Source organism: Sphaeramia orbicularis, chromosome 13 (genome assembly GCF_902148855.1).
Source record: "Sphaeramia orbicularis chromosome 13, fSphaOr1.1, whole genome shotgun sequence".
Lineage (NCBI taxonomy): Eukaryota > Metazoa > Chordata > Actinopteri > Kurtiformes > Apogonidae > Sphaeramia > Sphaeramia orbicularis.
Genome location: NC_043969.1, coordinates 47773168 through 47792617, shown reverse-complemented (window position 1 = coordinate 47792617; position 19450 = coordinate 47773168). Strand labels below are relative to the sequence as shown.

Genomic DNA, 19450 nt, shown 5'->3' with positions numbered 1-19450 from the left:
CTTATGTATTTGGATCCATTCAAGGCGTGTTCCTATAGTTAATCATTGGCTCTAATCAGAACCTGTACTAATGTGCCTGTTGTTTATATAAAGGTGTGTTTTCCATGTTGTTCTGATGCACGGATGCCGTCGTACACGTGTTCAAACCCTGTTAAACCTGTGTCGCTGAGTCCTTTTCCTGTTATCCTGCTGAGCTCTGTCTGTCTCACATTACCTCATTACACCCACATGGATGTGGATCTGACCGTGGTTCTCTGGTCCTGGTCCGGGTCCTGCTGGTCTGGACCAGGTTCAGGAGGCCATGGTGTGTGACGATCTGGTGGGAAGACCAGACCTGGACCAGAATTACAAAGAGAACATAATCAAATGAGTTCATGTGGGGTCACATCAGGTCTGAAAGACATGTCGTCATTTAGTGAGAGTGAACGATAGAGTGAAAATATGGACATGGTTTATTATATTATTATGGTGATGAAGTGAAATGGAATATTGGTGAGAACATTTTTAAGTTGCAAAATATGAATTAAAACAAAAATGAACAAAATAATCAACAAAATGAAAAAATAATCAACAAAGCAACTAACTAAGCAACAATATGAACAAGCTAATCAACAAATTGAACAAAATAAGTGACAAAATAATAAAAAATGAACAAAATAAGCAAAAACATTAACAAAAATTTATGAAATAAGTAGCAAAATGAAAAAATAAGCAACAATAAAGAAAACAAACTAAAATGAGTAACAAAATGAACAAAAATATACAAGAACTTCAACCAACTAATCAACAAATTAAAAAAAAAAAAAGCAACAAAATAATCAAAAATGAAGTCGGTAAGTTTAAAAAATTACAAAATAATTGACAAAATTAATATAAATGAACAAAATAAGCAATAAAATGAACACAATGCACAAAACAATCAGTTAATGTAACAAAATAATGCTGGACCAGATCCATGATGATGGTTTCTACAGTAGCCTACTGGTTCTGATGGATCCAGTCCGATCTGTCCTCTCAGTTCTGATGGACCCGGTTAGGTCTTTCTTCTGGGTTCTGATGGATCCAGTCCAGTCTGTCCTCATAGTTTTGATGGTGCAGTTCAGTCTGTCCTCTCAGTTCTGTTAGTCCGGTTCAGTCTATCCTCTCAGTTTTGATGGTCTGATTCAGTCTGCCCTCTCGGTTCTGATGGTCCGGTCTGGTCTGGTTCTGCTCTGCACAGGTGGAACTGCATCGTGGAGCTGGTGGAGCAGAAGAAGGATCAGCTGGACTCGATGCTGCGTCTGCAGAACTATCTGCTGGAATGTGCTGAGATCAAGTCCCAGATCCAGGACAAGAGAAAAGCCATCGACGCCACCCAGTACGTGGGCAGTGACCTGGGAGGAGTCCTGGCCCTGCAGAGGCGTCTGTCCACCATGGAGGGCGCTCTGTCGGTTCTGGAGCCCAAACTTCTGCATCTACAGGTAAGAACGCCGACAACATGGACGTTAGCAGGTGCAAGTTCAACACTGTTCGTTTCACACTAATGGATCCATAAATAAACTGTAGAATGAATCAGTAAATGTGCATGTATGGATGCAGCTAACATCCTGCTAGCGTAGGAACTTTAATGCTAATCCCCCATGATGCATTGCTCTCTGGAAACACTGATGGTAGTAGAAGCTTATTAAGCATTTATTAACGGTTGTGTCTCCAGTGCAACATTTTGCGTCCACCGTCATTCAAATTACTGTAACTCCTGAACCGTTCATGCTATTGACGAAACTCAAGCAGCATCTGAAAGCTGAGAATGAATGCTTTTGATTGATATATAAGACATTAGGGTAGAGGTCTGAATTGACTGAGGGAGAGGGGTGGAAGTGGGCAGAACAGAGAGCAGCAGAGTGCAGTCAGTGACAGAGGGATGGAAGAGTTTAATACTTTTAGCAGGGATTTAGCGAAGTTTTAGCAGTGAATTCTTGTAAATAATTGTATGTTATAGCGATAGTGCTGTTTTGGAGTGTTCTGCTAGGGTGTTTCGTGTGTTTTTGTGAAGTTTAGCCATTTTTTGCCTTTTTTACACTGTTTTTATCTGTATTTTTCCACTTTGTGTAGTTCATTGATGTGTTTTAATTGTAAATACTATATAAATGTATGTATATTTATCTATATGTAAATCTATGTGCAGAGATGCAGTGTGTAACATGAGAACAGAATGATGTAGACAAACAAAAATCTTTGAGCACATGTAAAATAGTTGAAAGTTTATTTCTATAATCTCATAAAGTGTCGTTATGAACATTTACAGTTGTTTTTCATTATAAATATTTTTTAAAAAAATGCAAGTTCATTTTTATATAAAGCATTTATTAACTGAAGCCCGTTGTGTTTGTTGATGTAGGAGGAGGCGGAGCATCTGGCTACGGCCCACCCCAGTCGGGCCATGGAGGTCCTGGTGCCGTTTGATGGGATCAGCGTGGAGTGGGAGGAGCTAAAGCGGACCCTTCAGGGATGTGAGGACTCGCTGATGGTGGCGAGTCGATTGCAGAGCTTCATACAGGTACGTGGACGGGAAGTGTAATACCTCTGACGGCCACCAGATGCTGCTGCAAAAACCCTCATAGACTTACATGCTAAAGGTTCCAATCCAGCCCATGGGATAAATTTGCAACGTGCTAAAATTACACTGACGATATTTGCATATTGTGATGTCACAGGGTAGCGGCCATATTGGATTGTGTAACTTTTCGTAAATTTGAACGTTGAACATATTTACATGGATGTGATCTTGGTGTTTATTTGTTTTGTTTTTTTCATCGTATCCTTAAAATAAATGAACTTAAACATTTGTAGACAGTAAAATGCACTAAGTTTTAGTGTTTTTTTTCATCCAAGCAGCAGAGTAGACAAATCTGTCTATCCAAACTAAAACTAAATAATCTGTACTTACTTACTAAACCCCATGCCCTGAAATGGTGTTAGGATTAAAGGGGCACATGTCTGCCATCTACTGGTGGGAGGTGGAAACTAGATTTGGAAACTCTATCTGGAGTTATTATGGTCTGTTTCAGTCAGTTATGTTGATTGTCTTTGGCGCTTAAAGGGTTAAATCAGGTTTGAACAGGGTGTAATGGGTTTTCTTCTGGATCCTTTCAGGACCTGGACTCATTCCTCACCTGGTTGGTCCAGACTCAGACAGCTGCAGCTTCAGACCAGCTTCCCAACGACCTGGAGGAGGCGGAGAGGCTCATCAACAAACACGCCGCCCTCAAAGAGGAGATCGGACGGTGCGTCATCGAACCGTACGACGAGTGTTAAAACGTACCAGTGTTTGGTGACGTGATCAGGGGTGTGTGTTCTTATGGTGCAGGTACGAGGAGGACTACGAGCGGCTGCAGGCCATGAACGAGCTGCTGGAGTCGGAGGAGGCTCCTCTGCCTCAGGCCGCCCTCCAGCAGTGGCTGCAGAAGCTGGACGTGGGCTGGAACAAACTCCTGGAGATGTGGGAGTCCAGGAGGGAGGTGCTGGTCCAGGCCCACATCTTCCATCTGTTCCTGAGGGACGTCAAACAGGCCGAGTCCTTCCTCAACAACCAGGTCAGAAGACACTCCTACGCCTTTGTCTGCACTTGACTCTCCTTTACATCCTGGGTCATCTTATGTTGGTCTTTTCTTGTTAAATCTTTTATTTACCTTTTTTCATCTTTTATATTGTTTTCTCTCATGTTTTTATGTCATTTTTGTCTGTTTATATCTTTTATACTGTCTTGTTGCCTCTTTTACCTTGTTTTCTTGTTTCATCTGAACAAGAATAAGAATATATTTAATTTATGAAGCATGTTTCATTTAGAAAATCTCAAAGTGCAATAGAGAAATTTTTAAAAATAAAAAAAAATTAGCCTGTGTAAAAAAAAAAGAAGAGCAGTACAAGTTGAAGTATCTGTTTTTTACTGGAGTGAAAGTGACAAAATCCAGGCTCTAAAGTCTAAACTCAACCTTTGAGGATATTTCTCGCTGCTGTTTGTGTGGAAAACATATAAGAAATATAAATAAATAATAATACATTTAATTTATGAAGCACATTTCATTTGGAAAATCTCAAAGTGCGACAGAGTAATAAAAAAACACAAGAATTAAAGATGATGACATTCAAATAAAATCTCACAATAAAATAAGAAGTGGCGTCAAATCAACTGCTCAAGCATCACTGACAGCTGTGATCTTTTACAATGTTTTCATCTTGTTGCATATTTTCCATCAGTTTCATCTTGTTCCATTTGTTTTATTTGATGGATCGTCATTCTGTTGCATTTTTCTTCCACCCATTGAAGTTAAAATCAGTCTTGTTGTTAGAGAGATGAAAATGTGATCAAATGTGAGCAATAGAAGGCGCACATATGTGTGTTAAAATGTAAGAAAATGAATATTTAAGTAAAATACAAACACCTGAAAAAGTTTCATGTTGCAGAAATGGAAGCAAGCATTTACTCAAATCCATACGTATTTGGACAATTTGGACTTTCAGTTTTAAGTCAAGGGGTTCAACATGAATAGAATAGAATAGAATAGAATAGCCTTTATTGTCATTGCGTGTACAATAAAATTTGTAGTGCTACTCTAGTCGGTGCAACAATATCAGTAAAAAAAACAATACGTCAGAAAATAAGAATAGAATGAATATAAAATTACTAAAACTAAACATAAAAGAAAATAGAACGTAAAATTTTACAAAATAAACCCAGGATAGAGCTAAAGTAGAATTAAAATTTAAAAAAATACACTTAAAATAACAGTAGACACAATATTAACAGTGTTTATACCTATGAACTCAAGTCTATATAAAAACAGTGCATTTATATTTTGATAAATATTGAATAAATATTGTATTATTATTGTAAGAACAGAAGATTATTGGACGACTTATTGCACATAATTCAGATTATACAGAGTTATTGCACATTCTTAAAATTCTTATCATTTCTAACCTTCTTTTGTGTTCATATGGAGGCGTAGGTTCTGTTGTTTTTTTTTTTTTTTTTTTTCCTTTTGCCTTTCACGCTGCAGGAGCCATGACCAGAACGGGCGTGGTCAGCTGATCGCTACACAAAGTCAGCTCTGAGATGCAGAGAATCAGAGTGTGTGTCTGTGTGTGTCAGCAGGTGTGTTTCTGCAGCGTGTCCCTCTGTTATATGATATGAGAGCGTAGCAGTTGAGGCAGCACTTTCTGGTAACTCTAGCTCTAAATTGTAGCTCCATGATGAAGAGTAGGAGGAAACGTAGGCAGCTGTGTGTGTGTTGACAGTATACGCTGGTATTTATAGAACATTCTGTCCATTATTTCTGAGTTATGCAAAGATCAGATCTGGAAGTCTTCACCGGACTCAAATGATGCCACGTTATTATGAATACAACCATTTTTATCAGCAGAAGGAATACAAGTGTCTGGACTTTATCCTTTAATTCCCTACATTCGATCATAAATATCTACTATATGGACAAAAGTATGTGGACACGTTGAATTTAGGTGGTTCTTTTCTAACAGGGGTCTGGGATACAAAACAATAATGACTAATGTTAAAATATAGTTTTATATTGGGATAAATATCATTGCATTGGTTAGTTGGTTTAAATTATTATCTTTGTCTCCAAAATGCCTCAGAGATGGTTTTTACTTCATTTCTCTCAACATTTTTGTTGCATGTTTTGTTCATTTTTGTCCACTTCATTTCTTAGTTTGAGCATTTTATTAGTTATTTCAATCATTTTTGTCCATTTTGTGGCTTACATTATTTATTTTTGTCCATTTCATTGCTAATTTTCTTAATTTTTGTGCATTTTGTTTGATAGTTTGTGCATTTATTTGGTTATTTTAACACGTTTGTGTATATTGTTGCTTGTTTTGTTCGTTTTTGTCCATTTTGTGCTTTTGATTGGTCCCTTTAATTATTTTTGTCCAGTCTGTTGCTTATTTTTCCATTTTTGTTTCTTATTTTGATATCATTTTTTTATGCATGACAATGATTTTAAATGTTCTACCTCTAAATTTCTAAAATATTTTTCATGTTCTGGCTGTAAATAATAATTTTCTACCACAACTAACCATCTACTTTAATCATATCTCACTGAGGAAGAGAAAAATCCCATTAAGCTTGAAGGAAATATTGATGTTTTTATCTCAAATCAGCCTGAACAGGACATCTTACAGCTGTAGACATGATGTATTCCAACATTTATGTCCATATAGTTTATAATTCATTCATTTATTTATTATGTTTGTCCATTTTGTTTGTTATTTTAGGCATTTTGTTGATTATTTTAAACACAGTTGCCCCCCCCCTTTTTTTAAAAATTATTTTGCTCATTTTTGTCCATTTTGTTGCTTGTTTTGTTCATTTTTGTTTATTTTATGTATTTTATTGCTTATTATTTTCATTTTAATTGCTTTAATTTTTGTCATGATTTTGTACATTTATTGTTCATTCATTTGTTCATTTCTTGACTTGGAGCTACATCTACATGGTCAGTGAATTAAATATAGGAAAGTACCTGATTTTCACTGAAAGAACACAAAATAAAGGAGATAATATTACAATAAATGGTAAAAAAAAAAAAAAAAAAACATTAAAGAAAGGTTAAATATAGAAAACCATCTACTTCATTTACATCTCACTTGGGAAGAAAAATCTCCCATTAAACTTTAAGGAAATATTGATGTTTATAAACTATATGGACAAAAATATTGGGACACATCATGTCTACAGCTGTAAGATGTCCTGTTCATAATGATTTGAGATAAAAACATCAATATTTCCTTACAGTTTAATGGAAGATTTTTCCTTGTGAGTGAGATGTGATGAAAGTAGATGGTTAGTTGAGGTAGAAAATTATTATTTACAGTCGGAGCATGAAAAATATTTTAGAAATTTAGAGGTAGAGCATTTACAATCATAGTCATGAATAAAAAAAAAGAGAGAGAAATTAAGTAAAAACCATTTTCGAGTCATTTTGGAAACAAAGATAATTAAAGCCGCAAGCGGCATCTAAAGGCCCTCGCCAAGGGCACGTCCAGTGGAAGTATGCTCATCATTCAGCAGGTGGCGCTGTAGCCCCAAATTTTGTGTCTTCTAATGAATGGGTTTAGGCCTGGGACATTGACAATTGATTTGAGACAAATCAGTGTTCGTATGTCCGAACTGAACAAAATTTTGTATATATAAATCTGTAGGGGGCGCTATGAGCAAAAATTCAATTTGTTCCATTGAATGGGTGTAGGCCTGTGAGATGTACCACTGAGTCAAATTTGAGCCAAATCGGTGTTCGTATGTCTGAACTGATGCAATTTTCATGAAGGTAAATTTGTAGGGGGCGCTACTGAGCGAAGTGGCAATTTCTTTTGATAAATGGGTGTAGGCCTGGGAGATTGACAACTGATTCAAATTTGAGCCAAATTGGTGTTCGCATGTCTAACGTGAAGTAATTTTCGTAAAGGTAACATTGTAGGGGGCGCTATGGCGCCGAATTTAAAATTTTTCTGATAAATGGGTGTAGGCCTGGGATATAGACGTCTGAGTCAAATTTGAGCCAAATTGGTGTTCGTATGTCCAAACTGAAGCAATTTTAATAAAAAATATAAAAAAATTTTGTAGGGGGCGCTGTAGTGCAAAATTTCAGTTTCTTTTGATAAATAGGTGTAGGCCTTTGAGACAGATGTCTGAGTCAAATTTGAGCCAAATCGGTGTTCGTCTGTCCGAACTGATGTCATTTTTGTAAATGTACATTTGTAGGGGGCGCTATAGTGCGAAATTTCAATTTCTTTTAATAAATGGGTGTAGGCCTGGGAGATGGACGTCTGAGTCAAATTTCAGCCAAATCGCTGTTCGTATGTCTGAGCTGAAGCAATTTTTATGATGGTAAATTTTCAAAAAAACTTCGCAAAGTTTGCAACCTTGTCACACAAAAACGGTGATGCCGATTCAAAAAATTCGGCTAACTTTTGATGCCCCACTTCTCTAGATACTGTACACCGATTTTGAGCTCATTCGGCCAAACGGCTTAGTAGGAGATAGTTAAAATACAACTTCAGTGAAAACGCTGACTCAGCATTTTGGAAATTTCAATCCAATATGGCCGACTAAGGGTTGGTTTAGGGGCGTGGCCATAATAATATTTTTTGTTTGTCTCCTCATGATGAATCTGTCTACCGATTTTCGTGGCTCTACGACAAACTTTATGTTGGATGCGCTCCCATTGGCGCAATGCATTTCCACTTTTCAAGGGGGCGCTGCCGCAACATTTCTTTACCGACATCTACGAAACCTATATGTAAATTCAATTTCTCACACTTCTGAATTTTAGGCAAAATTTGGTGAGTTTTCGTAAATGTTCAGAGGGTCAAAATTGAGCTCAAAGCGCAGGAGAAAGAAAAATAAGACAAAAAAAAAATAAAAATAAAAATAATAATAATCTGAGCAAGAACAATATAGCCGTTTCTATGGCAACCACGTATTTGCCCTTTTTTGAAAGTTCTCGAGGCCCCCCACATGTGTGTGGGGTCAGATGTCACCTGTCGTGCACTTACACACATGTGACTGACCCCGAGTGGGCGTGTCCCATTGACTCCCATTCATTCTGAGCAGGTGTAAATATGCGATTTGTGCACATGTCATATACATCGTCGGAAAGGTCTCAGTGCCGTGAATGTGAATATGTGTGAGAGTGGCGACAGTGGCGAAAGGCGACCGCGTCACTGGCGATTTTGTCCCCATGCGCCCACTGCAGACTCAATAGGCCCTGCGCCGGCTTTACTCGGCTCGGGCCTAATAATTTAAACCAAACTAACCAATGCAATGATATTTATCCCAATATAAAACCATATTCTGACATTAGTCATTATTGTTTTGTATCCCAGACCCCTGTTAGAAAAGAAACACCTGAATTCAATGTGTCCACACATTTTTGTCCATACAGTGTACATTCTTTACATTCTCAAACCAGGCTTTGGTTTCATTGGAGCAGGTGAAATTGAGATCTGTGGCCTCTTTGATACTTATTGAAGAAGAAATGCTGCTGTCTCTAAATGAAAGCCCCGAGGCCAATGAGGAGAGTTAGTCCAGTTAGAGATCCGTTAGCAAAACCAGAAGAGACAAACACAGAGGAGCAGCGCTGCCTTTTGACATTTTAGACCAAGAAAACCAACCTCTGTGCGTCTGTACGGAGAGAAAACAGCAACGCAAGGCAGTTTCAGATGGAAAGGACACAATATGCAGGAATGGGAAAATTAGACTCAAAAGGACATGTAGAAACACAGCAGCACAGTTGGAAAATAACTGCACTGTATTAACAACACCGAATGTACACTACACATATAATAAATATTACAAGAAAATAGTAATAATAAAAAAAACTGTAAAATTGTAGTGAAAAACAGGCAATTGCAAATTAAGGATTCAAGGATTTTTATTGTCATACCAGCACACATTTACACATGAGATGGCACGAAATTTGGTACTCGAGTTCCCAGATGTTAGTCCAATAAGGTGTATAATATAAACAATATGTACATAAAAAGACTATTTAGAGAACATTCTGTCCGTTATTTCTGAGTTATGCAAAGATCAGATCTGGAAGTCTTCACCAGACTCAAATGACACCACATTAATATGAACGCAACCAGTTTTATCAGCAGAAGGTCTACGAGTGTCTGAACTTTATCCTTTAATTCCCTACATTCGATCACAAATATGCACTATATGGACAAAAGTATGTGGACACATTGAATTCAGGTGTTTCTTTTCTAACAAGGGTCTGGGATACAAAACAATAATGACTAATGTCAGAATATACTTTTATATTGGGATAAATATCATTGCATTGGTTAGTTTGGTTTAAACTGTTATCTTTGTTTCCAAAATGCCTCAGAGATGGTTTTTACTTCATTTCTCTCAACATTTTTTTGTTGCATGTTTTGTTCATTTTTGTCCACTTCATTTCTTAGTTAGAGCATTTTTGTTGGTTATTTCAATTGTTTTTGTGCATTTTGTGGCTTACGTTATTTAATTTTGTCCATTTCATTCCTTATTTTGTTAATTTTTGTGCATTTTGTTCAATAGTTTGTGCATTTATTTGGTTATTTTAACACGTTTGTCCATTTTGTTGTTTGTTTTGTTCATTTTTGTCCATTTTGTTCATTTTGTACTTTTGATTGGTTATTTTAATTTTTTTTGTCCACTCTGTTGCTTATTTTTTCATTTTTGTTTCTTATTTAGATATCTTTTTTTTGTCCATGACAATGATTGCAAATGTTCTACCTCTAAATTTCTAAAATATTTTTCGTGCTCTGACTGTAAATAATAATTTTCAACCTCAATTAGTATACTAAAAAGACTTTTGTATAAATTAGAAAGTACTAGTGGAAATAAATAATATAGTAATAATAATAATGAATTTAAAAAGGTAATAATTTCATATTATTATAATATGCACAGTATGTATATAGTTTAATAACAGCAGAACAGCTACTAGTACTACTACTAATAATAATAGTAATAATAGTAATTATAATTTGACAATGTAAGGAGTAGAAAGTGCAGATATGTATGATAAAATGGAGGCATTATTAGGAAAAGGTTGTTGAGTAAATGTTCTAGTCAAGTCCAGATACCTGAAGTGCAGGGATGTCTGTATTATTTTCCCCTGATCCATTGGTGTCTTCGTTTCCTCTTCGTTAACCTGTTTTCCTGTTTAACCCCGTTTCCTCCAGGAGTCGGCCCTCGCCCACGTGGAACTTCCCACCACGGTGGAAACGGTCGAAGCCGCCATAAAGAAACACAAAGACTTCACTACGACCATGGAACTGAACCTGCACCGAATCAAAGCTGTGATCGAGGCCGGAGAGAGTCTGATCAGCCAGAGCAACATCTACTCGGAACGCATCAAGGAACGCATCGACACCCTCGCCAACAGGTAACGGAGTGTGTACCCTGTCTGGTTTAGGCTCCTGGGGCTTTAACACATAACAATAAGCTTCTCCAACAGGGCTGATTTGAAGTGGACCAGAGCAGTCAAATAATAACCTAGAAATAATAATATACATTTATCTCTTTGTTTTAGTGAGAAAGTTAAATTACATTATATAAAAAAGTGAACCTCAATAACCATGTGAAATATCTTTTGAAAAAACAAGTGCAATGTCAGCAATATTATGCATTTTAGTAACACAGTGGATCTATAAATGAGGAAAAACATGTATTTACAGGCATTAACATTCTTAAAATTACACTTATTTTTCTTAAGACATTTCAGGTTCATATTTGTTCATTTTATGCACATTTTATTGTTAAAGGATAGTTTGTAAATTCGATAATTTAACTTTTTTTAAAATTATTTATAGGTTATTATTCTGTTATTTTACTTGCTATCACAATTAGTTGTATGTGGCCCCCTGAAAATCCTTAACCCTTTATAGGGCTCTCTAGAAATAATCTGAAATTCAAAATTTCAACCTTATTGTGTTATTGGAGGACATAACAAGGTTTTATTTTTTTTATTGTTATGTAGAAAATCAAGGTTAACCCATAAAGACCCATTGCTACTTTTCTGTCAGTTCTCAAATGAATTTTTCTGTAGATTTAGCCTTTCTTAAACGATTTATCACCATTTATTATCATATTACCTTCTGTATTTAGCATTTTTTCAGTGTAAATCATGTATTTTCTGATACTTAATTCACTGATTGTGTAGATGTTCATTAAAGCTCAAAGTAAATTCGAAGATTATTAAACCGTAAACACAGAAAACTGAAGAAAACGTGACTTTTTTAGTACAATATATCATTGTTATATATCATATCTATCATATACCATGAACATAAACTCAGTGTGTCCATCCGCTGTCATTGATCCAACTCCATGGGTTTCACTGGTGAATCAATGTTGTAGAAGATGACAGTGTTTCCACGGTAACTACGCAGCCTCTGAATGTCCAAATGGGTCATATCTGATGACCATGAAAAGATGAAGAACTGTAATTTACACCTATTATTAACATGTATTGATAGGATTAATGGATCAACAGGTATTAAGCCTTTCAGATCAGTGGATGGTTTTGGTCACCAGTGGCTGTTTGGGTCTTTATAGGTTAATGAAGTTACCATATTTGGTTCCTTACCCATAAGTGGCAAAAAAAAAAAAAAAAAAAAAATCCAAGAAGTAAATATAAAAAATACAAGAAAAACACATGTAAGGTGAAAGGAACATGTATTTTAGAACATTAGACCAACATAAGTGTTGATCCAGACCCCTGTCCACATCCACATTATCCCTTTGAACATCATTCCTTACATTAGTACCATTAGTTCATGGAACTGAACAAAGCAGGTCCACTCACTGTTCATGCAGAGGTGGACCTTACAGACCCTGGAGACCACATTGGACCTCAGATTGTGGACTCACTGTAACTGTTACTGTCACTGTCTTGTAATGCATGCAGAAATTACCAAAAAATATTCACTTTCCGGATAAAGGGTTAACTGTTCATACATTTTGCACTTTGAAAATGTATCCTTCAGATCAAATAGGACCATTTGGTGGGCCGGTTTTGGTCCGTGGGCCTTATGTTTGACACCCCTGATCTACAACAACAGACATTTTGTTAAATAACATGATCCACCTTCCAATATGACACATTATCTGCGTTTTATCTGATTTATTTAAACATATTGATCGCATTAGTGGCTCAAAACATACTGAACATTTAAGAATAAGACATTTTTAGTCACAGATGACCATTTTGGGAGTTTGAGGGTTAGATTTGTAATACATTTGGATAAAAACCCATCTCCTGGATTTGGTTTTTCTGCAGCTCTGAGTACACTTCTACTGTACGTTAGAAAGAAAAGCAGCTGTTCAGATACAATAAAGCAGTAATAACAGGATAATAGCAGCATTAGAGGTCCAAGCAGAGCCTCCAAATGAAACAAAAGACAGAAAACAGAGGCTGCTCTGTTTGGTCCAGAAGTGACACCTGACCATGAAATCTGTGTGATGTGTTCAGGGTGGGGGTTGGGCGGCGTTCACACCAACGTGTCCGACCATATGGTTTGTAGATTTTATTTGCATTCATTACCTCAGTGATGGTTTATTTTTTCATACAGATGATGGACAATTAGCACAATATCATTATTTTAAATATGACATGTGGATTAGGTTTTACATTTAAGAATTCAGTACATTCCCTTTTTTTTTGTCTGACATTTACAAAGTATGATCTTTACTCTAACATGGATAACACTTTAAATTAGTATCAAATAACACTAAATTAGTCTGTTAACAATTCACTGATGTGTCAGTGTTAACTATGTATTAATTTATGCTTTGTTTAGTTGCTTAAGAAGATATTAAGTTCAGATATGGTCAAACTGACATCACTGTAAATACTTTCAGATCAGTTAATATCAATAATTATTACAATAAATGTCAAATCATTATTTCTTTTCAGACAAAATGTTGATTTTTAATCCTGAGTTAAAGTCATCAAAATCAGTTGGTTATTTGTGATTTTATATTTTTGGTAAAAGAGTCAAGAAGAGTCAAAAATGTAGTAAAAACATTAAATCAAAATAAATAAAATCTTCAACAAGGTGAAAACTATCCATCGACACTTTTTTTGTTGTTTTATACTGTTATAAAGATTTCACAAATCTAGAGGCAGCGCGTTCAAAGCTCTCATATAAATAAAAAACATACAAGATGAAATATTTATACTTAATGTTTATTAATGCATGATTTAATTGAAACGAAGTATCCTGTTAGATGTTTATCAAATTTACCACTAATAGTAAATGGTTAATACTTGCGATGTTGATGTTAATTCTAAGTCCTTTCATAAGACGACTAAAAGGTGTCCCACAAGGCTCTATGTTGGCTCCTCTTTTTGTCTGTGTTTTCATGAACGATTTATATGATGGAATTTTTGTTGCTGGATTACATTTGTTTGCAGATGACACAATGAAGTACACTATATTGATTCAGCCTGTACATATTTCAGCATTTTTTTAGAAATACAGTTGGATTTGGTTTCAAAAGATTAAACTTTGTACATTACTTCCACTCCACTGTGGCTTGATGAAAAATTGGCTTTCAATCTGTGTGTTTTTTAATGTCCTCTATCAATTAACACATATCTTTAGACACAAACTAATTGCGTTTTATCAGATAATTGATCCAGTAACTGTAAAAGACAAACAACACTGTGGTAGATACATCAAGGAAAAAACTTAAATATTTGAGAATTATGTAAAAAAAATGTCATGGCTATAAATAAAACCTGGTCCTGGTCTTTCTTTCAGGGGGAACCAGAATAGAGAACTGGCTCAGCAGTGGCTGGAAAAACTGAACGACCAATGGGAGCTCCAGAGGTTCCTCCAGGACTGTCATGAGGTAGGACGACCAGGATTTCAGAAGGACTTGTATAGATGAAACTGTGGTACTGTGAGCGCTGACTTCATAAGTGTACAGAAGCTCTGTTTTTAAATATGGTGGATGTAGGTGTGGACGTTATGGAAAAAATAACCCTAACCCGGCCCCCGGCCCCCAGCCCCAGCCCCGGCTCTGGCCCTGGCTCTGACAGCAGCTCTGGCTGCGGGTCGCGGATCCATGTGTACCTCATTCAGTCTCCTCCAACACCCCCGCTCTTACAGAACAGCTCCAATTCATACCTATCTAGTGAACGTCACATTCCTTAGTGACTTATGTTAGTGACAAAACAGTGTGCTGGTGAACTTTCCATCCTAATATAGCTAATATAGCCAAGCGCTGGCTCTGGCTTCGTGTCCTGTACAAGCACTTCAAGCCTCTGAGAATGCACAATTCATGCCCAAAGAGGGGTATGTGCAGAGGGAAAGGAGGGGCAAATGGCAGTTGAGTTTGATAGACATATTGCCATTCATTGGATGGTGTTTTTTCAGTCCTGTCCGTTCCACAGGTGACTAAAGTTTTAATTTTTGTGATAGAGCATTGAATTAATAGGTTGTATTCGGGGTGTGAAGGGGATTTTAAGCAATATAATAAAAAATGTTCCAGGAAAACATCTCCTACCCTACCTTTCAGTCCAAGAGTCACTACTGTTGTAGAACAAATTTTCCTCATCCAAAGCTGGTTCTTTAGCTGAGCCACTGGTTCCGAACCAGTCCTAGTTAAGCAACTTTTGAGTATTTGTCCTGTTAGAGGTTTAACATGACACAAGCCATGTCAGTTTCAGAGGTTTTTTTTTTACATGTTGAATTTTGGTGCATTAACCCACTTCATACAGTTTTCAATATTCTTAATGTATTTTGTTCTTTCCAGTGACTCTCCTCTGGTAACATCACAAAATGATGTTCTAAGACTCACTGTTTCACTTGTTGTTTTCATAGCAATATTTTCTCAAATAAGTCAGACGGTAACAGATTTTCAGACTAAATGTTGAACTTTGAAGTTTTGCATGAAAAAGATTTATGTTTAGAATGTTCTTTTAGTGCTTTCTAGTAATATTATGCTCAATATCTAATCAGAAAATTAACCTTTTTTCTGTTCTAAGTACTAGTAATTGAAGGTAAACGTTAGAGGTCAATGGATAGTAGATTTTTTAAGGCAGATGTAATGATTATAATAATGTTTGTAACAGGAAGAAGGAAATTAATCATTTATCATTACCAATAAAAACTGACAGTTTGACTACACTTCAAACAGCAAATCAGGGAATCTGTAAGTGAACATCAGGTGGTTTTACTAAAGTCTGCTGATTCAGATGGTTTGTAAAACCTCCTTTTGGCTCCATTTTATCAGCCTAGTTGATTAATTTGTCTGCCTCTGATAACAGTGTCCATCTTCATTACATTTTCACAGTCTGTACTATCTGACTGTCACTGAATCCTGTCATAGAACGCTCACCTCCTCGTTTTCGTCTTTTGGTTGCTGTTGTTGGCGTGGTACGATTGCGTGTCTGGTAACGTGAAACACGCTTCTGCTCGGCTCAGTCCTGCAGATGCTGCTCCCTCACCCTGCAGAGTCAGTGGCTTCTTTCTGGGCCAAAACCTTGTTTAGTTTCAGCAACTTTCTCTCTTTGGCTCCATTGAATTATTCAGCAGCACAGCTCCTCATCACTAATTCAGGAGGAAGACTGTAACTCACTGTGTACATGAGTGTGTCACATCCGTCACATCTGTGGAAGTACAGTATGGAAGGGTCCATGGACTGGGAGTCAGTGGGGGGTACAGGGGGGTTAAGGAGGCTCTAGAGGACTCCATGGTGATGTGGTACATTCCAGTAGGTTCCAAAGTATGCAACAAAACTGAACAAAATATTTAACTAGGAGCACTTACAGTAGGCTCCAGGGGGGTTCAGGGGGATTCCAGTTGGCTTAAAGGGTATTCAAGTTGAACTTCAGGAGGTTCTGGGTTGCTCTAGGGGGGCTCCAAGGGGAATCAGTAGTATCCAGGTATCTCCAGGGGGCTCCAGCAGGACCAAGGGATTTCAGGTGGCTTCAAGGGGCTCCTGGAGACTCCAATTAGCTTCAGATGGTTCAAGGTTCTCCTCTCCAGGTTCTTCAGTGGGTTCCTGGGGGTCCCATAGGTTCCAGGGAACTCCAGGGGCATCCAGCAGTCTACAGTTAACTCTAGTTGAGTTAGTTGGGCTTTAGGGGGATTCAGGAGGCTCTGGTGGATTGCTGTAGACCTCAGGGGTTTCCACTGGGCTCCAGGAAATTCCAGTGGACTGCTCTAAGTTCCAGGAGACTCCAATGGACCTTTCTAAGTTCCAGGAGACTCCAATGGACCTTTCTAAGTTCCAGGAGACTCCGGTGGACCTCTCTAACTTCCAGGAGACTCCAGTGGACGTCTCTAAGTTCCAGGAGACTCCGGTGGACCTCTCTAACTTCCAGGAGACTCCAGTGGACCTCTCTAAGTTCCAGGAGACTCCAATGGACCTTTCTAAGTTCCAGGAGACTCCAGTGGATGTCTCTAAGTTCCAGGAGACTCCAGTGGACCTCTCTAAGTTCCAGGAGACTCCAGTGAACCTCTCTAAGTTCCAGGAGACTCCAGTGGACCTCTCTAAGTTACAAGAGACTCCAATGGACCTTTCTAAGTTCCAGGAGACTCCAGTGGACCTCTCTAAGTTCCAGGAGACTCCAGTGGACCTCTCTAAGTTCCAGGAGACTCCAATGGACCTCTCTAAGTTCCAGGAGACTCCAGTGGACCTCTCTAAGTTCCTGAAGACTCCAGTGGACCTCTCTAAGTTCCAGGAGACTCCAGTGGACCTCTCTAAGTTCCTGGAGACTCCAGTGGACCTTTCTAAGTTCCAGGTGATTCTAGTGAACTGTTCTAAATTCCAGGAGACTCCAGTGGACCTCTGTAAGTTTCAGGAGACTGCAGCAGACCTCTACAGTGGACCTCTGTAAGTTGAAGGAGCCTACAGTGGACTGGTCTAAATTCCAGGAGATTCCAGTGGACCTTTGTAAGTTCCAGGAGACTCCAGTGAGCTCCAGGGTTCTCTATGGGGATCATAAGGAATCAATAGAATCCAATTAGCTCCAGGGGGCTTCAGACGGGCTGCTGTCTGATGTCAGATGGTGGCATTTTTCAAGATTTTCAGAATGATTGATTCAGATTTTACAGATTTCAGATGGTGTGGTCACATGTATGTGTTATGTAAACTGATCCTATTTCCAGTTGATATTCTTTGGCGTTTGGCAGATTTATGACGCAGTCAGAACAACGTACTGTAAAGAGTTAATGTCCTTGATTTTATTATGTTTTCATGTGGCTCGACTGAAGCTCTTAAAGGTTCAGTGTGTGATATTTAGTGACATCTAGAGGAAAAGAATACAGCCAGATGAACACTGGTATCATCTGTCTTTATAATATGGAGAACAGAGAACTGCAGTGTCGTCCTGAAACTGAAGCATTTTCACTGTGATGAAGAGGGTGTGACTCCTGTCGTCAGACTTCTTTATTTCCTCCAGTTTCCTCTTTTAGTCTCATTCATTCTGTGTCGTCCTGGGACATTGTCCACCCCCATCCCTCTCATTCCTCTTTTAATTCATTTCCAGTCTCTGGGGGGTATCACCCCGTGACCCCCCCTGACCTCTATAGTCATCAGAGTTCTGTGTGTGTTTGTGTGTTCATGTAGAGGTGTGTGTGTGACTGTGCATATATCATGGTTTACCAGACTGGTAGAACTGAATGGTAAAAGAACGGAGCTGAACAATGAAGTGTAGTTCCTCAAATGTCCACTTGAGGCACTAAATAAGTGCAATCTTACAGCAGTGATACATTTGTTACCTCTGTCAAGGAGGTTTTGTTTTTGCTGGCGTTGGTTTGTCTGTCTGTCTGTCTGTCTGTCTGTCCGTGTGCAAGATAACTCAAAAAGTTATGGATGGATTTGGATGAAAATTTCAGGAAAGGTTGATACTGGCACAAGGAAGAAATGATTACATTTTGGTGGTGATGGGGGGGGGGGGGGCACTGATCTGCCTTGGCGGAGGTCTGCGCTCTCTGAGTGCTTTTCTAGTTTACAGCTGAATCCTCAAGATAATATCACCATTCATGAAAACTCTGGAGAGATTAATTTATATGCATCATATAATTTACATTGTGAGCAACTATTTTAATAATGTTAAGGCATTTTCGTGTAAAAAAAAAAAAAAAGAAACATTTAATATGAATTTTTTTTTTTTTTTTTTCATTAATGTCAATATTTTAGTGGTCAGAACAGTGTCACTGTAAGCTGTGACACTGTTTTCTATTTTCTGAAATTTTTCAGACCATTGTTTTGAGGAGAAAATCACATTTCTGAGGTTTTCCAAAAAAATAAAACTCAGGCAGTTATGGTCTGAGGTTAGTGCATTGCAGATATTGTATTTATTGCTTTATTTGTGTGAAAAGCTGTGAGATCTGTCCATATGAAGTCATTGTTCTCAGGTCACATACATGTGTTGTGCATAAAGTTTATTTTCTTTGGTGTGGTTTGGTAGATTTATGACACACTCATTTTCATGTCAAATATGAAGCATTAAATGTGCTTTTTTTGTGTGTTTGTTTTCTTTCACTAATGTCAGTATTTTGGGGTTAGAGCAGTGTCACTTAAAGCTGTGAGACTATTTTCTATTTTCTGAAATTTTACAGATCATTGTTTTGAGGAGAATACAGAGACTTGCTGAAACCAATTATGTCAAATCACATTTCAGAGGTTTTAAAAAAAAATGACTTAGGCAGTTATGATATGAGGATAACGATTTATGTTTTAGAGGTCCCCAGACTAATTTCATTTTAGAATTAGTCTGTCAGTCCCAGGTTAGAGCTTCGCAGGTGTTATATTTATTTCTTCTGTATGAAAGGCTGTGAGATCTGTCCAGATGGAGTAAAACTGTCCAAATCTTATCATCCTTATCGACATGAATTCTGTCCGGACCCAGAGTTGAAGTCGTTTTAACCGTCCTCCTCT

The 19450-nt window shown here is 37.6% G+C and overlaps 1 protein-coding gene across 1 annotated transcript in view; it reads left to right on the top strand.

Moving 5' to 3' along the window:
* The window catches only part of sptbn4b (spectrin, beta, non-erythrocytic 4b), a 135796-nt gene that overhangs the window by 52035 nt on the left and 64311 nt on the right, over window positions 1–19450 (top strand). Inside the window, exons 19-24 of the mRNA XM_030151484.1 lie at window positions 1220–1460; window positions 2378–2536; window positions 3133–3263; window positions 3347–3572; window positions 10735–10937; window positions 14320–14410. Coding sequence (XP_030007344.1) covers window positions 1220–1460; window positions 2378–2536; window positions 3133–3263; window positions 3347–3572; window positions 10735–10937; window positions 14320–14410 — 1051 coding nt within the window. The remainder of the gene's footprint in view (window positions 1–1219; window positions 1461–2377; window positions 2537–3132; window positions 3264–3346; window positions 3573–10734; window positions 10938–14319; window positions 14411–19450) is intronic.